The sequence below is a fragment of the Stigmatopora argus genome, chromosome 1, assembly GCF_051989625.1.
Source record: "Stigmatopora argus isolate UIUO_Sarg chromosome 1, RoL_Sarg_1.0, whole genome shotgun sequence".
In the NCBI taxonomy this organism is placed as follows: Eukaryota; Metazoa; Chordata; class Actinopteri; order Syngnathiformes; family Syngnathidae; genus Stigmatopora; species Stigmatopora argus.
The window spans coordinates 30,235,614-30,257,036 of NC_135387.1; the positions used below are offsets into that span (position 1 = coordinate 30,235,614).

The 21,423-nt window shown below is 39.2% G+C and overlaps 3 protein-coding genes across 3 annotated transcripts; all 3 read right to left on the minus strand.

Moving 5' to 3' along the window:
* Positions 1 to 52: 52 nt before the first annotated feature.
* Positions 53 to 2,290, minus strand: LOC144086146 (acyl-CoA-binding protein-like). The gene is made up of 4 exons (XM_077615960.1): positions 2,124 to 2,290; positions 1,906 to 2,023; positions 293 to 355; positions 53 to 223 (listed from the first exon to the last, which is right to left on the minus strand). Exons 1-4 carry the CDS (start codon positions 2,127 to 2,129, stop codon positions 159 to 161), a joined length of 252 nt encoding a protein of 83 aa, XP_077472086.1. The 5' UTR covers positions 2,130 to 2,290; the 3' UTR covers positions 53 to 158.
* A 1,099-nt stretch (positions 2,291 to 3,389) lies between these two features.
* Positions 3,390 to 13,629, minus strand: LOC144086138 (metalloreductase STEAP3-like). The gene is made up of 6 exons (XM_077615948.1): positions 13,604 to 13,629; positions 11,939 to 12,170; positions 10,518 to 10,784; positions 8,634 to 9,161; positions 6,619 to 6,783; positions 3,390 to 4,897 (listed from the first exon to the last, which is right to left on the minus strand). Exons 2-6 carry the CDS (start codon positions 12,161 to 12,163, stop codon positions 4,619 to 4,621), a joined length of 1,464 nt encoding a protein of 487 aa, XP_077472074.1. The 5' UTR covers positions 12,164 to 12,170; positions 13,604 to 13,629; the 3' UTR covers positions 3,390 to 4,618.
* A 324-nt stretch (positions 13,630 to 13,953) lies between these two features.
* On the minus strand, positions 13,954 to 21,341 carry borcs6 (BLOC-1 related complex subunit 6). Its single transcript, XM_077616636.1, has 7 exons — positions 21,040 to 21,341; positions 19,071 to 19,483; positions 17,958 to 18,150; positions 16,686 to 16,850; positions 15,559 to 15,722; positions 15,404 to 15,487; positions 13,954 to 14,410 (listed from the first exon to the last, which is right to left on the minus strand). Exons 2-7 carry the CDS (start codon positions 19,470 to 19,472, stop codon positions 14,285 to 14,287), a joined length of 1,134 nt encoding a protein of 377 aa, XP_077472762.1. The 5' UTR covers positions 19,473 to 19,483; positions 21,040 to 21,341; the 3' UTR covers positions 13,954 to 14,284.
* Between the last annotated feature and the right edge of the window lie 82 nt (positions 21,342 to 21,423).

The following is a 21,423-nucleotide window of genomic DNA, read 5'->3' on the forward strand; positions in this document are numbered from 1 at the left end:
CATTTATTTATTAAAAAAATGACATTCCCAAAAATTCTGTAGGGGTCTAATGTCAACTTTAGTACAGATTTATTTTTAAAAAGGCAATATTCCTTTTTTTTAGCTTGATATGATACAGAAAAGTAGCAGAAAATAGCGAGGAAGACATCTTGGATTCCTTATTTTGCTTTCAGCTTCTCCACCAATTGGACGTAGGCGGCCATGGCCTCGTCTTTGGACAGACCTGGCGGCGAGAAAATGTCTTGAACCGCCATGTCGGCCCTCCGCCGCGGGGGAAATGGGACACACGTACCTTTTTGGTCATTCCACGCGTCCCATTTTCGCCTCCCGAACAAATTCAGAATCCCCGGACGTTCTGTAGGTGGAAAGAAAACGGGTCAATCTCATTTAAACTAGCGATTAAGTGGGCGGTGATAGGGCGACCCATCATTTATCGCTATTTAGCTAAATATTCTATAATATTTAACAAATAAATGGGCTTTAAGTTCATTTGGGGGCATTTTAGGGCACTTTCTGTTGATTTTTGGGTCACTTCCTGTTGATTTGGGGGGATTAATGCGTCACTTCCTGTTCATTTGTGGGCGTACGCATCACTTCCTGGTGATTCTGGTTCACTGACAGGGATATGAAAATGGATAGAGATCACCAGGAAGTGATTTTTTTTTTAGGTTTTACAGTTGTTTTCAAAATTGAAAAAAATTAAAAATGTGTTCAATTTATTCTTTAAGATTTTAAAGTGATATATGTCTTAATATTTATTTCCAGTTTTTTTTTTAATGAAAAACAACAAAAGAAATATTAAATATTTCCCATTTCTATTAAAAAATAATAATAATTAAAAAATATTTAGCATTTGGATTTTTTTCTTTAATTTTTTTTTTTTTTTAAAGTGAGAAGAAAAATAATCTATTTTTTTAAATAAAGTGATATATAAGTCTTAACATGCATTTTCTGTTTTCCATTTTTCAAATGAAAAACAAACACAACAAAGGAAATATTCAATATTTTCCATTTCTATAAAAAACATTTTTTTCATCTAAAATAATAATAATTTGGATTTCCTAGACTATCTTTTAAAAATATGTTTATTTTATTTTAAGCTTTACAGTTGTTTTCAAAATTGAAAAATATTCAATTTATTCTTTAAGATTTTAAATTGAATTATATGTCTATGATTTATTTCCTGTTTTCCATTTTTCAAATGAAAAACAGAACAAAATAAATATTTCCCATTTCTATTTAAAAAAAACAGTATAAATGAACATTTTTTCATAAAAAAATATTTAGCATTTGGATTTTTTTCTTTAAAAAATATAAATATATAGTTTTTTTTTAAAGTGTGAAGAAAAATTATCGTTTTTTTTTTTTAAAGTGATGTATTAGTCTTAACCAGTATTTTCTGTTTTCCATTTTTCAAATGAAAAACAAACAAAACAAAGAAAATATTCAATGTTTCCCACTTCTATTAAAAAACAACATTTTTTTCATCTAAAAAAAATCATTTGGATTTCTTAGACTATCTTTTAAAAAAAATATTTTTTAAAAATTAAGAAGTGAGAGGAAAATTGATCAAAATTAAAAAAAAAAAAAGATTTTTTGCTATAAAAAGTCTCCCAAAAAAGGCCACGCGAAAATCTTGACTAATCTTTTAACTATAAAAAATAGCTTTCAATTTGATTCAAAATACGAAAGTTTTGACCACAGCGGAACGCCAAAGCAAAAAAAGCAGTTGGACACCCCTAACGTAGATACGAATCGCGCTATCGGCGTTAGCATTGTTTTCAATCTTGACAGCCAGACAACCTGTCTGTCCTCTTTTTTTGGTTCCTAAGCACACGCCCAGTTGACCCGCGCGTAACCCACTTTGTGGCGAATCTGCGGGAAAGTTCCCCAAACGGTCCTCACCGCAATTGACGTCCCCGATCGTGGCCTGCTTGTAGAAGCCGTACAGCAGGTTGACCTCGCCGTACTCGGGTTTACTTGTCAGCGTTTTCACCTGCTCCGCCGCTTTCTCGAAGGCTTCCTGCGTTGGGGAAAAAAAAGGGGGAGGAGCCGGCGGGCCCGCGGGTTGTCGCGGGAAGGGACCGAAAGATTTCGGCGGCGTCTGTCGACGGCTACTTTACCGTCATGGCCGCGGAGGGAGAGCGGAGGACGCCTGATTCGCGTTCAGACTTGCCGTTTTATGGTGGCTTCCTGCTGTCGACTTGGAGTGGGCGGGACCGAGCGCGGTACCTGCACGCCTGGGCAGCGTGCGGGAACGCATTCTTTGGATCAAATCTTCCATTTAACCCTTACGTACTGCTCATGGTAAAAGGAATGAATGGGTCATAGGGTGAAGGGAGGAGGGAGGAGGGTGCTGTCTGTCGCCGGAGATAATGGCCGGACGGATTTGACGTACGATAAGGCGCGCCTGCGATGGGGGGGTCATCTTGGAAGTTGGTTTCGTATGTGAGAAGCACTGGGTTGTAAGATGGAGTAGTGGTGGTGGTGGTGGTAGTGATAGTAGTGGTAGGGGATTGCGTTGTACAGCTATTAGATGGATCTGTAGTAGTGGAAGTAGTAGTATTGGTAGTAGTAGTTATAGTAGTAGTACTGGTAGTAGGAGTATTAGTAGGGGATTGTGTTATAAATCCACTAAGTGGATGTGTAGTATTAATAGTATTGGTAGTAGTAGCAGTGGTAGTACTGGTGGTAGTGATAGTAGTAGCAGTGGTAGTACTGGTGGTAGTGATAGTAGTAGTTGGGGATTGGGGTATAAATCCACTAGATGGATCTGTAGTAGTAGTAGTAGTACTGGTAGTAGTAGTAGTGGTAGTAGTAGTAGTAGTGGTAGTAGTACTGGTGGTAGTAGTAGTAGTGGTAGTAGTTGTAGTTGTAGTAGCACGGGTAGTAGTAGTACAGGTAGTAGTAGTTGTATCAGTAGCACTGGTAGTAGTAGTAGTAGTTGTAGTAGTAGCACTGGTAGTAGTAGTAGTACTGGTAGTAGTACTTGTAGTAGTAGCACTGGTAGTAGTAGTAGTGGTAGTAGTAGCACTGGTAGTAGTAGTAGTACTGGTAGTAGTAGTTGTAATAGTAGCACTGGTCGTAGTAGTAGTAGTACTGGTAGTAGTACTGGTAGTAGTAGTTGTAGTAGTAGTTGTAGTAGTAGCACTGGTAGTAGTAGTACTGGTAGTAGTAGTTGTAGTAGTTGCACTGGTAGTAGTAGTACTGGTAGTAGTAGTTGTAATAGTAGCACTGGTAGTAGTAGTAGTATTAGTACTGGTAGTAGTAGTTGTAGTAGTAGTACAGGTAGTAGTAGTAGTACTGGTAGATGGAAAATTCTCCAAAAACAAGGCTCTTTTTGGCCACAAGGTGGTATTATACAAACCAAAACGCCTATCTTGAATGTCCAAACTGCAAATACGTATTTATTAAAAACGACTTTAATCGAAAGTATTTAACAATCACAATTAGAACAGAAATCAGCATGAGCATGAGGAAAACACATACAAATAAAAGCTATGTTCAAAAACAGCAGATTTTGGCACAGATTGAGCAACATATTTGAGTTAAAAATAAATAAGAAGGCACAGTGAATCAACAATCTACAGTGTCATATCTTACTAATAACTATAAAAATTAAAATATTTCTGCTTTCTAAACTCATTTAGAAAACAAACTCTGGTGGACCAAAGCTCCTAAAATTAAAAATAAATCAATTAAAGTGAAAACAAAGAGGGGTATAAGTAGAAAAATAATCAATTATATTAAAAAATAAATATGGACATTAATACAACTTGAAATAAAAAGTAAAAATAACAATGAATATGTAATTTTTTTAATTGAAATAAAGTTAAAATAAAATATATAAAAATACTGAAATAACTATATAAATGTAACAAATAAAAGTACTTTATTATATTTTTTTTTACATTGTGAGTTAGTGAACAATAAAGTTGTAATTCAAAAAAGGGGGCGGTCTTAGTTGGTTTGGTTGCGTCTGTAGATGCTAACAGCTGATTAGCGTACAATGTAGCTAACGTTGATTTATACAGCGAATTATACGATCATTAAACATTCATTATACTTTATTTTTACGTAGTATATATATTTTTTAACTTGATTTCATATTTTTTTGTATTTATAGTCACTTTAACTTTTATTTCATGATATATTTATGCCCATATTTATTGTTGCGTTTATCGTTTTCTTCACTTTTCATTCATTTTCTGAACCGCTTATCCTCACAAGGCTCGCGGGGGGTGACGGATCTTATCTCCGCTAACTGTAAACACCCCGAATCGTTGGCCAACCAATCACGAGTCACAATGAAACAAACGTCCAATCACACGCACAGCTAGGAACCATTTATCCTACAATTTAGCGCTTAGCATCCATGTTTTTTTGGAATGTGGGCGGACACCGTAGTACCCTGAAAAAACCCATGTGAGCCCCCGGTTGAACACGCCAACTCCACACAAAGCAAGGACCAACTTGGAATCGAACCCTCGACCCCGGGACTGCGAGCCCGACGCGCTAACCACTTCATCACCGTGCCACCTCATTGTTTTTATCTCCCTTTTATTTATTTTTAATTTGATAAGCTTTGTTCCACCCCACGTCGCCGGGGGCAACGCTTTTAAACATGGCTGACGTTATCCGAGCGGTCGTCGTTGGGGAGGTTAAAACGCACGTGGCTCCGCCTCTCCCACCCGCGGCGGATCCGTCGGAGTGGGTGGGCCAAACAGGGCCACAGGAGAAGGAGGCGGACCAGTAGCACGGAGACTGGGAGGACCAGGACCAGTAAGAAAGTGGGCGGCAGGCAAAAGCGGTATTGGTTCGGGTCCAACGCACGGTTCCAGCCAAAGAGGAGTGTGTGGAGAGTGGACATGAACAGGGCGCAGTAGCCTAAAGTGGACTGAAGGGGGCGGGAGAGAGTCATCAATCAGTGCGGTCGGCCTTGACCAATCGACGGCCTGCACGAGAAGCTGGACGTCGGCTTACGATTATGTTGCACTTTTCTGGTTTAACACTAGAGGGAGCTATTTGTTTATTTTTTCAGTATTTTTTTAAACAAAAATAATAATGTGATGAATTGAAATAATAAATAATAATAAGAATAAAATTAAAATTATTAATAAAAAAATAAAACATGTAAATTATGAAAATATACAGTACTGGGCCGAATATAAGACGATCCTGTCGCACTTTTCTGGTTTAACACTAGAGGGAGCTACCGTAATTACTCGAATATAACACGCAGGTTTTTGCAAAATAATTAATTCCAATAGTTGGGGGTGCGTGTTATAATCAAAAACTAATTTTTTTTTATTTTTATTTTTTTATTTTTTTATTTTTTATTTTTATTTTTTTTTTATTTTATTTTTTTTTGTTACATGGCCCTTAGCCTGGTGCTTTTTCTTGCCAAATAAATTGAATTGATATTGAATTGAATAAAATAAATTACAAATTTTCGATCGAAAAAAGCATTGTCAAACTCACTTTGACGCACGGATTTTACGTCATCTCGTAGAGCCGACGCACGGATTTTACGTCATCTCGTGAAGCCGAGACCACCACTGCCCCCCTCTAGCCTCGTACCCGTCTCAGTTCACCCTCTCTCAGTTCAGTGTTATAATCAATAACTAAAATAAATGACAAATTTTCGATCGAAAAAAGCATTGTCAAACTCACTTTGACACACGGATTTTACATCATCTCGTAAAGCCAATCGGATGATGTGTTGTGGGAGGAAGAGGAAGTGGATGAAGGAAGCGTGGACGTTGATAGGATTCTCAACGAAGAGATGTATGAGAGGACAGACAAAGAGAGAGAGGAACTTTTCATTTGAAGGATTCTAATGAATAAATTTGTTTGAACAAAACAATCGTGAAACGAAGAAAAAAAGGTAAGATTTCTTATTTTCGTCAGCGGGAAATTTTAGGTGCGCACTATATTCGAGTACTGCGTTTTTCCAGATTTTTTTGGCCCAAAGTTATACCTGCGTGTTATTTTCGAGTGCGCGTTATATTCGAGTAATTACGGTAGTTGTTTATTTTTCAGTATTTTTTGTAAACATAAAAATAATAATGTGATGAATTGAAATATGATTTTCTGAACTTGAACTTTCAATGTTCATTTTCTATTTGTGAATTATGAAAGATACTGGCCCGAATATAAGACGATCCTGATTATAAGACGACCCCAAATTCAATTTCTATACACAAAATAATGATTATAAAAAGAGAAATTATTATTTTGCCTCATTCAAATCATGCAAAAACTGTCTATCACATCTAAATAAATTGCATTGACAATCAGTGTTCCGCATTCACTCAAGATATCTGGCGCCATCTAGCGTTGGGAATGGGTATAACATCTAGAACCCAAATGTAAGACCACTCCCACATTTCCACTCTCATTTCAATGCAAAAAACAGCGTCTTATATTGAGGCAAATACATTTTCATGAATCCGGTTGAAGCCTATGAGTGCCATTGACAACAATAGACGTCCAATCAGCGGCTTGCAAACGTTTGCTCCTTCCGCTGTAAATTTTGGAACTAAACCGCTGTTGGATTTACGACCCGATTAAACCGGATTGGACGTGTGTTACCCGGATGAACTTCCCGTGGCTTACCTGCACGAAGCTGAACTCTCGCCAGTTGACGTTGTTGGCCACAGAGGGCAGCGACGTGACGGCCAGCAGGGACAACAACCCGAGCGCTAGAATACCCGCGGACAAGTAGAGCTCCATCCTCCACACCTGTTCTTCGTTCCACGCCACCTCCACGTGATCTTGCACCTGCATGCCAAAAAAAATTGATTAAAATTCGATCATTTTAAACTGCAGTTACACAATCTGACCACCACGTAGAATGGGGGCGCTGTTTCGAAATGAACGCTAATTCCAGATCAACGTTCAGGACGAGGAAACGTGTTTTTAGCATGTTAGCAATAGAGGCTAACAAGGAGCCTGAACGCAAAAGGACAATAACGGCCAAAATAAGCGGTTATGAGATGCAGGACAACACCGAGCCGACCCACTAAAAGATCCAAGTGAATTCTCCCTGACTTTTTATTTTTTATTTTTTTGTTTAAATGCCTCATACCTGTGCAAAGAGCAGCCATATTGAAAATGTCCTTAACCCACTGTAATCATTTGAGGACAGCCTGTAATATTTTTCTTATTTCATGTCAATAATTATTTAATGTCTTAAAATAAATAACGCATATGAACATATGGCAAGAGCCCGTTCTACTTGGGCCGAAAGCTGTCCACTTTGTAGTACATTTTAGAATTTTGCGTGTGCCCTGTGTGTGTGTGTGTGTGTGTGTGTGAAAATATGTGCCGGTGTGTGTTTGTGTGTGTGTGTGTGTGCGTTCGTGTGTGTGTGTGTGAAAATATGTGCCAGTGTGTGTGTGTGTGTGTTAATGTGTGTGTTAGTATGTGGCTGTTTGTGTGAGTGAGTGTGTGTGTGTGTGTGAGTGTGTGTGTGTGCGTGTGTGAGTATGTGTGTGTGTGTGTGCGTGCATGTGTGTGCGTGCATGTGTGTGTGTGTGAAAATATGTGCCAGTGTGTGTTTGTGACCGTGTGCGTGTGTGTGTCAAAAGATGTGCCAGTGTGTGTTTGTGTGTGTGTGTGTGCATGCGTGTGTGTGAAAATATGTGCCAGTGTGTGTGTGTGTGTTAGTGTGTGTTAGTGTGTGTGTGCATGCGTGTGTGTGAAAATTTGTGCCAGTGTGTGTGTTAGTGTGTGTACATGCGTGTGTGTGTGTGAAAATATGTGCCAGTGTGTGTGTGTGTATGTGTGTGCGTGCATGTGTGTGTGTGTGAAAATATGTGCCAGTGTGTGTTTGTGACCGTGTGCGTGTGTGTGTCAAAAGATGTGCCAGTGTGTGTTTGTGTGTGTGTGTGTGTGCATGCGTGTGTGTGAAAATATGTGCCAGTGTGTGTGTGTGTGTTAGTGTGTGTTAGTGTGTGTGTGCATGCGTGTGTGTGAAAATTTGTGCCAGTGTGTGTGTTAGTGTGTGTGTACATGCGTGTGTGTGTGTGAAAATATGTGCCAGTGTGTGTGTGTGTGTGTGTGAAAATATGTGCCTGTGTGTGTGTGAAAATATGTGCCAGTGTGTGTGTGTGTGTGTGAGAGTGTGTGTGTGCGTGTGCATGAGTGTGTGTATGAAATATAAAATAAATAAAATATGTGCCACGTTGCATTTGTAGTTTCTAATCGCGTAATAAGGGGACTTCAAAATAAAATAATGGATAAGGAAATACATTTACTTTTTGGGGGATTTCGTAACTTGAATCTTTTTCATATCTAGAGTCACTCATTTGCATATTAAAAAATTGTAACCTGAAACATTCGTACCTACATGCATTCGTAAGTAGAAGTACGACTGTACTTTATAAAATCCTCATAGTTCATATTCCCTTTTCTTATAAAGTAAGGTAACATATTTACTTTCATAATTGAATCAGGCGGAACGCCATTTACTTACTTGATAATCATCGATATCGACTTTTTTATGGTGATACCAATTCTTGTCATATATCGCCCAGCTCTAACTATCTCATTTACGGCTAATCAAAATGCAGTTATGATACTGTAATGTTGATATGAAAAATGAAAGGCGACATTTCTTTGCTCCTCACCTGTTTGTAGGCGGCGTTGAGCAACTTGTAACGAGCCGACTGCCTCATCGGCAGACAAAGACTGTAAACGGCGTGCGTGGCGGCGCACAGGAAGCCGCACAATCCCAGCTGCTTCCTGCCGTCCATCCATTGGTCCAACCAGCCGGGAAAACGACTGTACTTGGTCCCCCGCCACAGCTGGAGGGCGGCGGCCATCACGCCCGGCGCGTAAACCAACGCCAGCATCACCAGGGCCACGGACGGCAAGGTCACGTTGACCGTCTCCACCGGCATTTTGTAGAAGAGGCTCCGCCCCCCCGTGACCAGCGGGTGCAGGACGTCGCGGACGAAGTTGTAGAGGTAGAAGAAGACGAAGAGGATGGCGGTGGCGAGGACGGGCTTCCTCCAGGAGGGGAACAGAGACAGGGGAAGGTTTTCCAGCTGGAGGGCGCCAGAGAGCGGCCCAGCGTCCACGGGAGAAAAACCCATGCGGCGACAGATGGCGAGGACCGAGCGCTTGGCGTGAGGGTTGTCGGCGCAGAGGAAAACCTGCGTCGGGAACATGGAAGGTGGTTTGATTGGTTAGCGGGTTGGCCATGGGGTGGGGGATCTGGGTTCAAGACCAGGTTCGGAAAGTTCTGTGTGGAGTTTGCGTGTTCTCGCTGAGGGTGCGTGGGTTTTCTTCGGGTTTCCTCTCACATACATGTATGCTAGGCTAATTGTATGCTCAAATGTTCATCGCTATGAGTGATTGGTTGTTTGTCTCATTGTGTGTGTTTATGTATATTTATATATATTTTTCAGCAACACGCTTATTGATTTATATATTTATTTATTTATATATGTATTTATTTACGGGTTTAATTATTTATTTATTTATTACCTATTTATTCATGTGTAAAATGTGTGTATATATATATATATTTCAGCAACACGCTTATGTATTTATTTATATATATATATATATATATATATATATATATATATATATATATATATATATATATATATGTATATATATTTATGTATATATATATGTATGTATATATTAATTTTTTTATTTATTAACTTATTTTTTACCTATTCATTTATGTCTAAAATGTATATATATACTATATATATATATGTATATATTTATTTTTTTATTTATTAACTTATTTTTTACCTATTCATTTATGTCTAAAATGTGTATATATATATATATATCTCAGCAACACGCTTATGTATTTATTTATATATTTGTTTATTTATTTTGTAACTCATTTTTACCTATTAATGTGTATATATATGTATTTCAGCACCACGCTTATTTATTTGTTTATTTATTTATTACCTATTTATGTCTAAAATCTATATATATATATATATATATATTTCAGCAACACGCTTATGTATTTATTCATATTTATATTTTTTTATATATTTTTTTATTTATGTATTTATTTATTTTTATTAATGTATTTATTTATTTTTATTAATGTATTTATCTATTTATTTTTATTTATGTATTTATTTATTTTTGTTTATGTATTTATCTATTTATTTTAATTTATGGATTTATTTATTTTTATTTATTTATTTTTATTTATTTTATTGATTTTTTTTTTTTTTTATGTATTTATTTATTCTTATTTATGTATTTATTTATTTATTTTTAACCTATTTATTTATGTCTAGGGTGTCTTTTCCTGTGTCTGTATTCTCACCCTCGTGCTACCGTGACAATGAAATTTCCGGAATACGGGACGAATAAAGTAATCTCATCTAATGCTAGGCTAATTGAACACTGCAAATTGCCCCTAGCTAAGAGTGATGGGTTGTTTGTCTCCTTGTGCCCTGTGATTGGCTGGCCACCCATTAAGTGTGAATGGGTTTGGAATTTAGAAGAAGAAAAAAGGGTCCAACCTGTCTACTTCCATCTCGAGGTCCGGTCTGAAGCGCCCACGCCGACACGGTGTTAAAGCCTTTGACCACAAAGCTCTCGGGAAAGACGTCCGCCAGTCGCTCGGCGTGGGACGGCCCGTCCGACTCGATGCGCGAGCCGTTGCTGACGTCCACCAGGATCTTGCGGGCCAACGCCGGCCTCAGTTCCGACAGGGTGGAGTGATGCTCGGGGAAGACGGCCACGAAGACCACCTCGGCCCGGCTGGCCGCTTCCAACTGGGACGTCACCTGACCACCCGGAACAGAGAAAATTACAAATAAATTAAAAAACAAGTCCCATTCATTCCTTTTTTGAGCCGCTTTAGCCTCACAATGGTCGCGGGGGGTGCTGGAGCCTATCCCAGCTGACTTCGGGACACCCTGAATTGGTGGACGGCCAATCGCAAGCCACAATGAGACCCAACGACAATTCACTCGCAGCTAGAGACAATTTAGCCTGCAATTAGCCTAGCATGAATGTTTTTGGGGACGTGGAAGGAAAGCAGAGTACCCAGGGAAAACCCACGCAAGCCCAGGGAGAACATGCAAACTCCACACAGGTGGACAGACCTGGATTTGAACCCAGGACCCTAAAACTGTGAGGCAAGACACGCTAACCACTCAAATCGCTAGCCTAATAGCAATTGGTTATTATTATTATTATTGTTAGTGTTATTATTGTTCTTTTTTACTTTTATTGTTGTTGTTCTTCTTCTTCTTCTTCTTCTTCTTCTTCTTCTTCTTGTCATTATAATAATTATTACCATTTTTATTATTTTATTACTATTTTTATTATTTTATTACTATTTTTATGTTTATTATGATTGTAATGTTTATTATGTTTATTATGTTTATTATGGTTCTGTTCTTGTTATTATTATTTTTATTATTATTGTTCTTGTTATTACTCTTTTTGTTGTTCTTATTATTATAATAATAATTATTATTATTTTATTATATTATTATTGTATTATTTTATTACTTTATTATTTAATTATTGTATTATTGTATTATTGTATTATTGTGTTATTGTATTATTGTATTATTGTATTATTTTATTACTTTATTACTTTATTATTGTATTATGTTATTATTGTGTTATTGTATTATTGTATTATTGTATTATTGTATTATTTTATTACTGTATTACTGTATTACTGTATTACTGTATTACTGTATTATTGTATTATTGTATTATTGTATTGTTATTATTGTTATTATTGTTATTATTGTTATTATTGTTATTATTGTTATTATTATTATTTTGTTATTATTATTATTCAGCTGGGATATGCTCCAGCACCCCCCGTGACCCTAGTGAGGATAAAGCGGTTCAAAAAATGAAAATTAAAAAAATATATAAGCAAAGTTCTCAAATATGGCCGCCAATAATTCCGTCTCACCTCTGCACTTCGGGGGAAGAGCGCCGCCGAGCGTTTGGGGGTTCGACTCCCGACCACCACCTGGTAGCCCGAGGCCAGAAGTCTCCCGGTAAGCGAGCGGGAGAAGTCGCCCGAGCCCAGGATGGCGACCACCGGCGTCTCCGGCTCGGACGCGCCGACCTCCGGAGGCTCGTTGTCGTCGTCGTCTTTCCGGATTAAAGCGCTTCGCATCTCGTCGGCGGGCATGGTGGCGCTGACAAAGGAAAACGCAGGAGAAATTCTTATCCGGATGATCAAGTGTACATTTTGTAATATTTGTTCGCAACCAGCGTAAAAGTGGTTAGCGCGTCAGGCTCGTGGGTCTGGGGTCGAGGGTTCGATTCCCAGTTCGGTCCTCACTGTGTGGAGTTCGTGTTTTCGCCCCGGGATTGCCTTTGTGGGTTTTCTCCGGGTACTCCGGTTTTCCCAAAAATGCTTGCTAGGCTAATTTTCCACTCTAAATTGTCCCGAGCTATGATTAGCTGTCCTTTGTTTCCTCGTGCCTTGCGATTGGCCGACCACCGATTCAGGGAGTTCCCGGCCTGGTGGTCGTAGTTAGCTGGGATAGGCTGCAGCACCCCCCGCAACCCTTGTGAGGATAAGCAGTTCGGAAAATGAATGAATGTTCCCAATCGGCAGAAGAGTAGCTCGCGGTTCTGGGTTTGATCCCAGGTGGAGTTTGCATGTTCTCCAAGGGCTCGCATGGGTTTTATCCGGGTACTCCAGTTTCCTCGTACAATACAAAAACGAGCATGCTAGGCTAATTTAGCACTCTAAATTGACCAATAGATATGATTGGGTTCCTTATTGAACGAGTGTTTATAGGAATAGCTGCTAACCCTATAAACACTCGTTCAATAAGTCATCAGCTAATGCCAACCGTTAGCATTAGCTGATGACTTCAGCTAATGCTAACCATATTCAGTGTGTGTGTGTTCCGCCTGGTGCTCATAGTTAGCTGGGATGGCTATAGCACCCCCCGCGACTCTTGTGATGATAAGAAAACAAAAAAATGGTCTGGGTATTCTATAACTTTATTGTTGAATAGCTTTGTTCAAATTGGGGGAGGACAGTATTTTTATTTATCTCACTTTAATACATTTTCGAGGTTTCGGATCGGGACTGTACAAAAGTCATGTGACTTCCATGGAAATCCTTAACAACAAAAGCATTAAAAACAAAATTCTCAATTGCATGCAACGGTAATAACAAACAAGCCGTTGCTTTTAACAGAAAGTTTAAAAACGAATATGACAGTTGAACAATTTAAAATATCAGCGTGAAATTGTGTCGAATCTGCTGACAGGAAAAAAAGACTATCGTTTGCCTCACGTTCGACATTTATTCACCTGCGAAGCGGATAAATTGTCGTTTTTCGCAACACCTCACTCAAACATAAATAAAGTTTATTTTTTGAAATTTAAATAAATTAAATGCTTTAAAATTAAGGTTACATTTCCTTCCCCCGACGAAGCTTAAGTGACACTTGCTCCGTGTCCTTGGTCGAACACGAGACAAGTTAACTTATAAAAAGTAACTTTTAGTTCGACTTTGCGAATCAATCTGTCACAAAACGCTCTATTAAGTAAAACAACAATTCATTTTTTCGCATTTAGGGTGAATAGTAATAGTTAATTATTTACTCACGCCGCATGTAGTTCTTTCTGAGGCAGTTTCGTTATTTTTTGACAAATGACGTCATCTGACCGCGCCCCCACATGTTGCAAGAAGATAAAACTGGTTCCAAATTCGCGTTTTTTTAATATAATTAATTCTTACACAAACACTTTTCCGTATCCAATAATAAAAAGTATCATTTACATAATATTACAGCAAGCCTTCTTTAATGGACCCTTGTTTTGTTAAATTTAAAGCCTTATGTGATGTGTAATTTCCACCAAACGTAGTAGTAATGTGCCTATTATTTTATTATATTTGTATTTTTTTGTCGTTCCATAATGCAGCCTTACCCAATAAATAAAGATACAAGTTAAAGATGCGTGTGATCTTATTGCATTTTATTAAAAATAGCATTCCTTACACCCCAAAAGTCTGTCGTAGGAACAAAAGACGTACACCCCCTTGTGGCCAGGAGAGGTTATTGCAATCTGAACAAAGCTTAACAGGTCGGTTACATCGAACAAAACCTGAACCTGCCAGTTTTTTGGGGGCCCGGAGATAATTAAATAATCAAGTAGAGTACAGTGACGTCATCACGGTTAACCGAGTGGCAAAAAATCCGGCATGCCAGTCGTAAAGAGTGCAGAAAATGCGAGGAGTTCTTGGGAGGTGGTTCGGGACCCCCTTTTGGTAAAAAGGTGGTCCCCGTTACTTGCAGACGGCCTCCAAAGCGTCCAGGGTTCGTTTGATGTCTCGGATCTGCGTGGCCAGGTTGTTGATGGGCTGCATGGAGCGGTCCAATTCCTCGCAGCGCGCCATTAGCGTGTACATGCCCTGGTTGGGAAATATCGAAAACACGCGGTTTTTACTGAAAAAATCATTGCAAAGTCTCGGGGGTTGCAAATGTGGGTTTATAATAGTGGCTAGTTTTAAAGATGGTGGCTAGAATAATGCTAAATCAATGTAAAATTTGCATCTAAAGTGGTACCTTGACATTCGAGTGCCCCGACATACGAGCGATTTGAGATACGAGTAAAATTTTGAGTAAATATTAATCTTGAGATATGAGACAAATTTTGATATACGAGCGGACGCGAGAGGCTGGTCATAAGAACATCATGGCCGCTGTTTTTCTGGTCGGAAATCCCTCATGTGATATCTCTACGACCACTGGGCGGAGCGTTGCATTCTTTTCAGTGTTTTTTCCCCCCCGTTAGTCAGTGCAGAATGGCGGAGCTTGTTTGCTAATACGAGAGGAGTATATACTACTTTTCGTTGGCGTTATCCTATTGTGAGGACATTTGTGTGCATCATTTTGGGAATATTTTGAAGGGCAGACAAAAGCAAACAACCCTCGATAGGTTGCATCTGAAAGTCAGGGTGGAGGCGGGGCCAGTAGAGCCAAGAAAGGTATCACAATTTTAAACAAAATTTGAATTAAATTTAGTGTAAGGTTAGATTCAACTTATTTTTGAGTGTGTCTGTATTGTCATCCAAGTTCATTTAAATTTGTTTATGTTACGAGCGCGTTCCCATGCAAAAAGTCTCAAATTTTAGTATTAAACACATTTCAGTAATATTAAACCACTAGTTATTTGTTACTTTGTTAATAGACGGCGAATTAGAAATAATAACAGGGATTTTCCAATCCAATATCCTGTTTTGGGTTTTTTTTTTCAGAGGGTTGGAACCAATTCATTAGTTTTGAGTTCATTTCTATGGGAAACGTTCATTTGAGTTACGAGTAAATCGACATACGAGCTCAGTCCCGAAACGCATTAAGCTCATATCTCGAGGTACCAGTGGTGTGAAAGTTGGACAGATCACCTTTATACTCATGTCCACCGACTCTCCCAGGCTGTCCACCGAGTCTCGATAAGTCTGGATGTATCCGACGCTCAGAGCCGTCATCTAGAACGGAGGAGAACGGAGATGGCGCTGATTGGCTGGAGGAAAGGAAGGGGGAGGAGTCGGCCACTCACGTTCTGGATGGTTCCGTTCAGGCTTCGCATCATCATTTCCACGTTCTGCGCGATGTCTTGCGTGTGTCGCTGCAGGTCGACCAGGACGCCGGGATCGATGGGCGGGATGTCCTCCAGTCGTCGTAATAATCCGCGGCTCCGGTAGATTGGACCCGAACAGTCAGCTGTCAAAGCATTTTCCACCAAAATATGACCACCGGGTTGTTAGAACGACTCACAATAACGTCAAATATGTCCATTTATTATATATAGTTATATATTAAAGAAAAAATAAAGACATTTGGCCCGAATATAAGACGATTTTTGCAGGGCATTGGAATAAGACTGAAAAAGGGTGGCACGGTGGATTAGTGGTTAGCGTGTCGGGCTCGCAGTTTTTGGGTCTTTGGTTCAAATCCAGGTCGGTCCACTTTTGTGGAGTTTGCATGTTTTGTGTGGGTTTTCTTCGGGTGCTACGGTTTCCACCCACATTCTAAAAACATGCAGGTGTCAAAGTAGCGGCCCGGGGCCCAAATCTGGCCCACCGCATTATTTTGTGCAGCCCGAAAAAAATTAATAGAGTGCAAACTTTCTGTTTTAGGATCAAATTAAAATTATAGATGACAATATTTTGTTTCCTTTTGAAATGAAAAACAAATGATTAAAAGTCGTTTTCCCTTACTAAGTAAAAAAAGCTCAAATAAACATTGTTTTAGATGTATAAAAAAAGAGTAAGATCCAGCACCACCCGCGGCCCAAATGAGGATCCAATAAAGCGGTTCAGAAATGAATGAATAAATTAAATAAGACTAGAAAAACTAGGGGTCGTCTTACATTCGGGGTCTAGATGTTATGCTCATTCACAACACTGGGTGGCGCCAGATATCATATTAAAATGTTCAGCAGATATTAAGATGATTTTTTCACGATTTGAATGCAAGCTAATAATTAGCTTTTTTCCCTCCAATATATTGTTTAGGATGTACTGTCATTATTTTACGTATAAAAATTAAATTTGGTGTTTAATTATTTATTTATTTTTTCCAAAGTTAAATTTTGAAAAAGAGGGCGTCGTCTTATCATCGGGCCAATACAGTTCACGAGAAGGAAACCCATCGTCAACCCATAAAGAAAACGATGACCCTCACAATCGCTGCAGTCCAAACTGGGCTTGGAACTCATCTTGATCTTCTGCTCCAGGTTCTTGGTGATAAAGTTGGTGAGGTCCCCCTCGTGGCTGACCGTGCCCTCCAGCTCCAGAGCCGAGGAGATGGTGGCTCGCCTGCCTTCGGATTGGCCGCCCCTGGCTCCGCCTGTTGGTGAGTTTACACACACTGCTTAGATGACAGAATTGTGTCTAAGCGTATTCAAAACCAATGAGGACCCGCACAAATCCAACAGAAAATTGAAATTGGGCGATGATGATGACTTGTGGAACGGTTTGCCTTTGCATAGGGGAAACTAATGCATGGTCGTGACCTTAAAATGCCCCCAAAGCAACAGGAAGTCACTTGGAAGTACCCTAAATGACAAGGAAGTGACCCAGAAGTACCCTAAATGGCAAGGGAGTGACCCGGAAGTACCCTAAATGACAAGGAAGTGACCCAGAAGTACCCTAAATAACAAGGGAGTGACCCGGAAGTACCCTAAATGACAAAGAAGTGACCCGGAAGTACCCTAAATGACAAGGAAGTGACCCGAAAGTACCCAAGAATAACAGGGAAGTGACCCGGAAGTACCCGTAAATGACAAGGAAGTGACCCGAAAGTACCCAAAAATAACAGGGAAGTGACCCGAAAGTACCCTAAAATGACAAGGAAGTGACCCGAAAGTGCCCGAAAATGACCCGGAAGTACCCTAAATGACAACGAAGTGACCCGGAAGTACCCGAAAACGACAAGCGACCCGAAAGTACCGAAAAATAACAGGGAAGTGACCCGTAAGTACCCAAAAATGACACGGAAGTGACCCGTAAGTACCCGAAAATGACAAGGGAGTGACCGGAAGTTCCCAAAAATGACAAGAAAGTTTTTCACGTTTTATGCAAGATACGCTTAATTTTTTTCTTGAATTACATTCGTAGACGTCAAGATAAATTTTCTTTAGCATTTCATCTGTTTATCTTTTCTCTATTCTCATTTTCTTATTGTCTTGCGTTATGGCATCATGGCGTCATGGCGTCAAGGCGTCATGGCGTCATGGTGATCATTGCGTGACGTCTTTTTCACCTTGCAGTTTCGTGCATGTCGTCTTTTTATGCGCATATAAACCGTACCATCGATTCAGTCGCCATTTCTTTTAGCGACAAATACGGCTTATATGCGAGAAAATACGGCAAGTGAACTGGCCCATCCCACATGACATCGAGTCAAAAAAAATCATTTCATCTCCAACATTATATCTACCGATCACAGACGTACCTCCACAGGTTCGGCTAATCTCGTCCAAGCTCTTGCTGTCCTGCATCCCCCGGACATTGCGGACCCAGACTTGGGCCATGACATGAGGGGGGCACGGTGCATCGTCGGCGGGGTGGAGGGACGGCGGCGGCGGCGCCAAGCGGGAGTAGGCGGTGCTGGGACCCGGCGCTGATGACGAGTAGTGACGTAAAGACTGGGACAAAATGGGGCGTATTATAAGGCAAGCTTGATACAGTTATATGATTAATAATAATAATTTTGAATTTTGAACTAAAAACAAAGAAAAAATGGATTACAAAATGACAATTATTGATTTAAAAGGGGGAAAATCAGGAAATTTTATATACATTTTAGATATGATATTTAGATATTTTTTTTATAAATGGATTAAAAGAACTGGATTAAAAGCCCTGAATATTCCGTTTTTATAGATCTAAAACAATGTTTATTTTAGCTTTTTTAAATATATTTTTAGATTTTACAAAATGATTTTTGGACTAAAAACACAGAAAAAATGGATTTAAAAATGACAATGATTGATTTAAAAGGGGGAAAATCAGGATATTTAATATACATCTATACTTAAATACTTTAATTTGATCCTAAAACAGAAAGTCGGCACTCATCATTTACTTTCCCGGGCCACACAAAATGATGCGGCGGACCAGATTTGGCCCCCGGGCCGCCACTTTGACACATGTGGTGTAAAGTTAGATTAAATTCATTTTTGAGTATGTCTGCATCATAATCCAAGTTCAATTAAATTTGTTTATTTTATGTTACGAGCGCATTGCCGTGCAAAAACTCTCTAATTTTAGTACTATTAAACACATTTTAGTAATATTAAACCACTAGTTATGTGTTACTTTGTTAATAGATGGCGAATTAGAACAAATAAAACATTTTTTTCCAATCCAATATCCTGTTTTGGGTGTTTTTTTCAGAGGGTTGGAACCAATTAATTTCTTTTGAGTTCAATTCTATGGGAAACGTTCATTTGAGTTACGAGAAAATCGACATACGAGCTCAGTCCTGGAACGAATTAAGCTCATATATCAAGGTACCACTGTAGTTACGGTAATTGTAAATGAAAGCAAATGTTGACTGGCTCACCTCAATCTCCCTTTTCTCGTTCCACCACTTGTTTTCATTCTTCTCCTCCTCTCCGCCGTCCAAGTCGGCGAGATCAGGATCTCCCCTCCAAGACATGTGTCGTCGGATCGGCACTTTCGGCGACCCGTCCCCTGGCGCCGAGGCGTTGCCAGATTGGGCCACGTCGTCAGAAGACTCCGGAGAAAAATGATTTTCCATGGCGTCGTCTCCCATTTCGGGGACTAAGCAGTAGCGCCCGTTGCGTCCTTTGAGTCCGTCCGCATGGTTTTCATGGTCCTTTGATGGAGGGTCCGAAAAGTCTGCGCGTTTCCACGAGTCGGTAAAACGAGGACTGTTTTGGGAGGAGGGAACCCCATTGAGAGTTTCTGGCAAGTCTGCGTCAATCACAGGGGAGAAGTTCATCCCTCCGCCTGCTGGGTAAAAACAGAAGATCTCATGTTAGCTTGTTTCATAGAGCTAAATCATGTTTACTTTCAAAACAAAGGTTGCCAGTTTTTTTCCTAAAATGAACCGAACTGGGTGGGTTTTACACTGTGATTGCACTGGTAATTATCCTCCTATCTGGCAACCCTGCTTTCTACTTTAAAAGTGGTGGAATGACTAAAAAAGGCATTTTCATGTCGTCATACCTCTACTTACGAATGCCCTTAGGTATGAAATTTTCAGGTTATTATTTTTTTTAATATGCAAATGAGTGACTGGAGATACAAAAAAGATCAAAGTGACAAAATCCCCCAAAAAGTAAATGTATTTCCTTATCCGTTATTTTATTTGGAAAATGTCGCGGATGCATTGTTTTTTTTTAAAACCGCGCTACTCTCTACTGGGCTCTCATTGGCTGTCTCACAACAACCACTATCCATGTTTCAAGATTCTCTCTTACATACATGTCCACCTAAGCTAATGCTCCCCTTATTAATAAATGCAATTACCCTTATTAAGTGATTAAAACTGTACAAATGCAACATAACACATATTTTCACACACAGGGCACACGTAAAAGTCCAAATTGTACTACAAAGTGGACGGCGAGATATTTCAGTGGCGCTGGGCACATTTTTACATGCTTTATTTATTTTAAGACATTAATAAATCATTTCTTTACACACACACACACACACATAGGGCACACGTAAAAGTCTAAAATGTACTACAAAGTGGACGGCTTTCGGCCCTGGTAGAACCGGCTATTGTCGCCATTTGGCGGACTAAAACGGGTATTACATCTATAACGGCCACGGAGGGAGATATTTCAGTGGCGCAGGGCACATTTTAATATGCTTTATTTATTTTAAGACATTAATAAATCATTTTCTCTCATTTTGGTGTGTTTGCTCACATCTTTCATACAAAATTGGGACACTTTGACCCATTTTAAAGCGTTTAGTTGGTAGTTGTGTGAGGACCGTGGAACGAATTAGACAATTTAAATATACGACATTTTCAAGTTACGAAAAAAGTTCTGGAACAAATTAATTTCGTAAATCGAGGCACGACTGCATTTTAAATTTTGACTATGGCTCTCACGAAATAATATTTGAAAATGTCAATTGTTTACGACTGTCTAAGTCAAAAAAGCATATAATCTTCGAACTTGTAATTAAGACACTATTTAACTGTCTTTTGATAAGGCTAACATAAAAATAACATGCTATATTATTAGCTCATCCTCGATTAAGCTTCACTGAAGCGCTAGCATGAGTGTATAATTTCACCCAAAAGGCTGAAAACAAGCCACCAAAACAAGAATGTAACGGTAATATGAGACAAAATAAATATAATGTAATAATAAATAGTACTCTGAAATGTCAAGTAGCCACCCTGCTAGCTGTGTTATTGAGTTAGCATTCGTTTCTCGGCTAACAGGCCCCTCGGACAATAATTTAAAAAACGACAACAACTGGGTGATATTGCGTGAAATATGGATTCTATATTATATGGATAATAATGTTTAATGTTGTCAACATACCAATCCGCTGCTCAATCTGATGAGGTTAACGCCAGCTGTTTATGTTATCATGAAAACAGATCAATTCGAAGTCCGTTTGGAAAAATCGTCCCCACGAAGACCTAAAGAAAGTTTGTTTTCCGCTTTAGCGTAACAATTAAACGTTCCGCCTGGATTAATAAAACATGTTTACGCGTGATTCATGGCAATAATTTTAATAAAAATGCGAGAAAATAATTAAAACAATTATTAATCCGACATTTAGATGAAATGCTGTGAAACCGAACGACTGCTAGTGTACCCATAGAAGTCATATGTACAAGGATAGAAGTCTTAAGCAGGAAACGAGCAAACGGAAACTTCCGTCGTCACATGTCGGCCATTTTGAGTCGGGGTTTTCGGTTA

Coding starts and splice junctions, on each gene's coding strand:
- LOC144086146 (XM_077615960.1), bottom strand. Junction 356..1,905: donor GATCGGGGACGTCAATTGCG/GTGAGGACCGTT, acceptor TTCCACCTACAG/AACGTCCGGGGATTCTGAAT. Junction 224..292: donor CGCGTGGAATGACCAAAAAG/GTACGTGTGTCC, acceptor TCTCGCCGCCAG/GTCTGTCCAAAGACGAGGCC.
- borcs6 (XM_077616636.1), bottom strand. CDS start 19,472: ATGAACTTCTCCCCTGTGATTGACGCAGACTTGCCAGAAACTCTCAAT. Junction 16,851..17,957: donor GATTAGCCGAACCTGTGGAG/GTACGTCTGTGA, acceptor ACTCACCAACAG/GCGGAGCCAGGGGCGGCCAA. Junction 15,488..15,558: donor TGAACGGAACCATCCAGAAC/GTGAGTGGCCGA, acceptor CCTCCGTTCTAG/ATGACGGCTCTGAGCGTCGG.
- LOC144086138 (XM_077615948.1), bottom strand. CDS start 12,163: ATGCCCGCCGACGAGATGCGAAGCGCTTTAATCCGGAAAGACGACGAC. Junction 10,785..11,938: donor TCTTCCCCCGAAGTGCAGAG/GTGAGACGGAAT, acceptor CCGGGTGGTCAG/GTGACGTCCCAGTTGGAAGC. Junction 4,898..6,618: donor GAGAGTTCAGCTTCGTGCAG/GTAAGCCACGGG, acceptor CGCCCCCTTCAG/TCCACTTTAGGCTACTGCGC.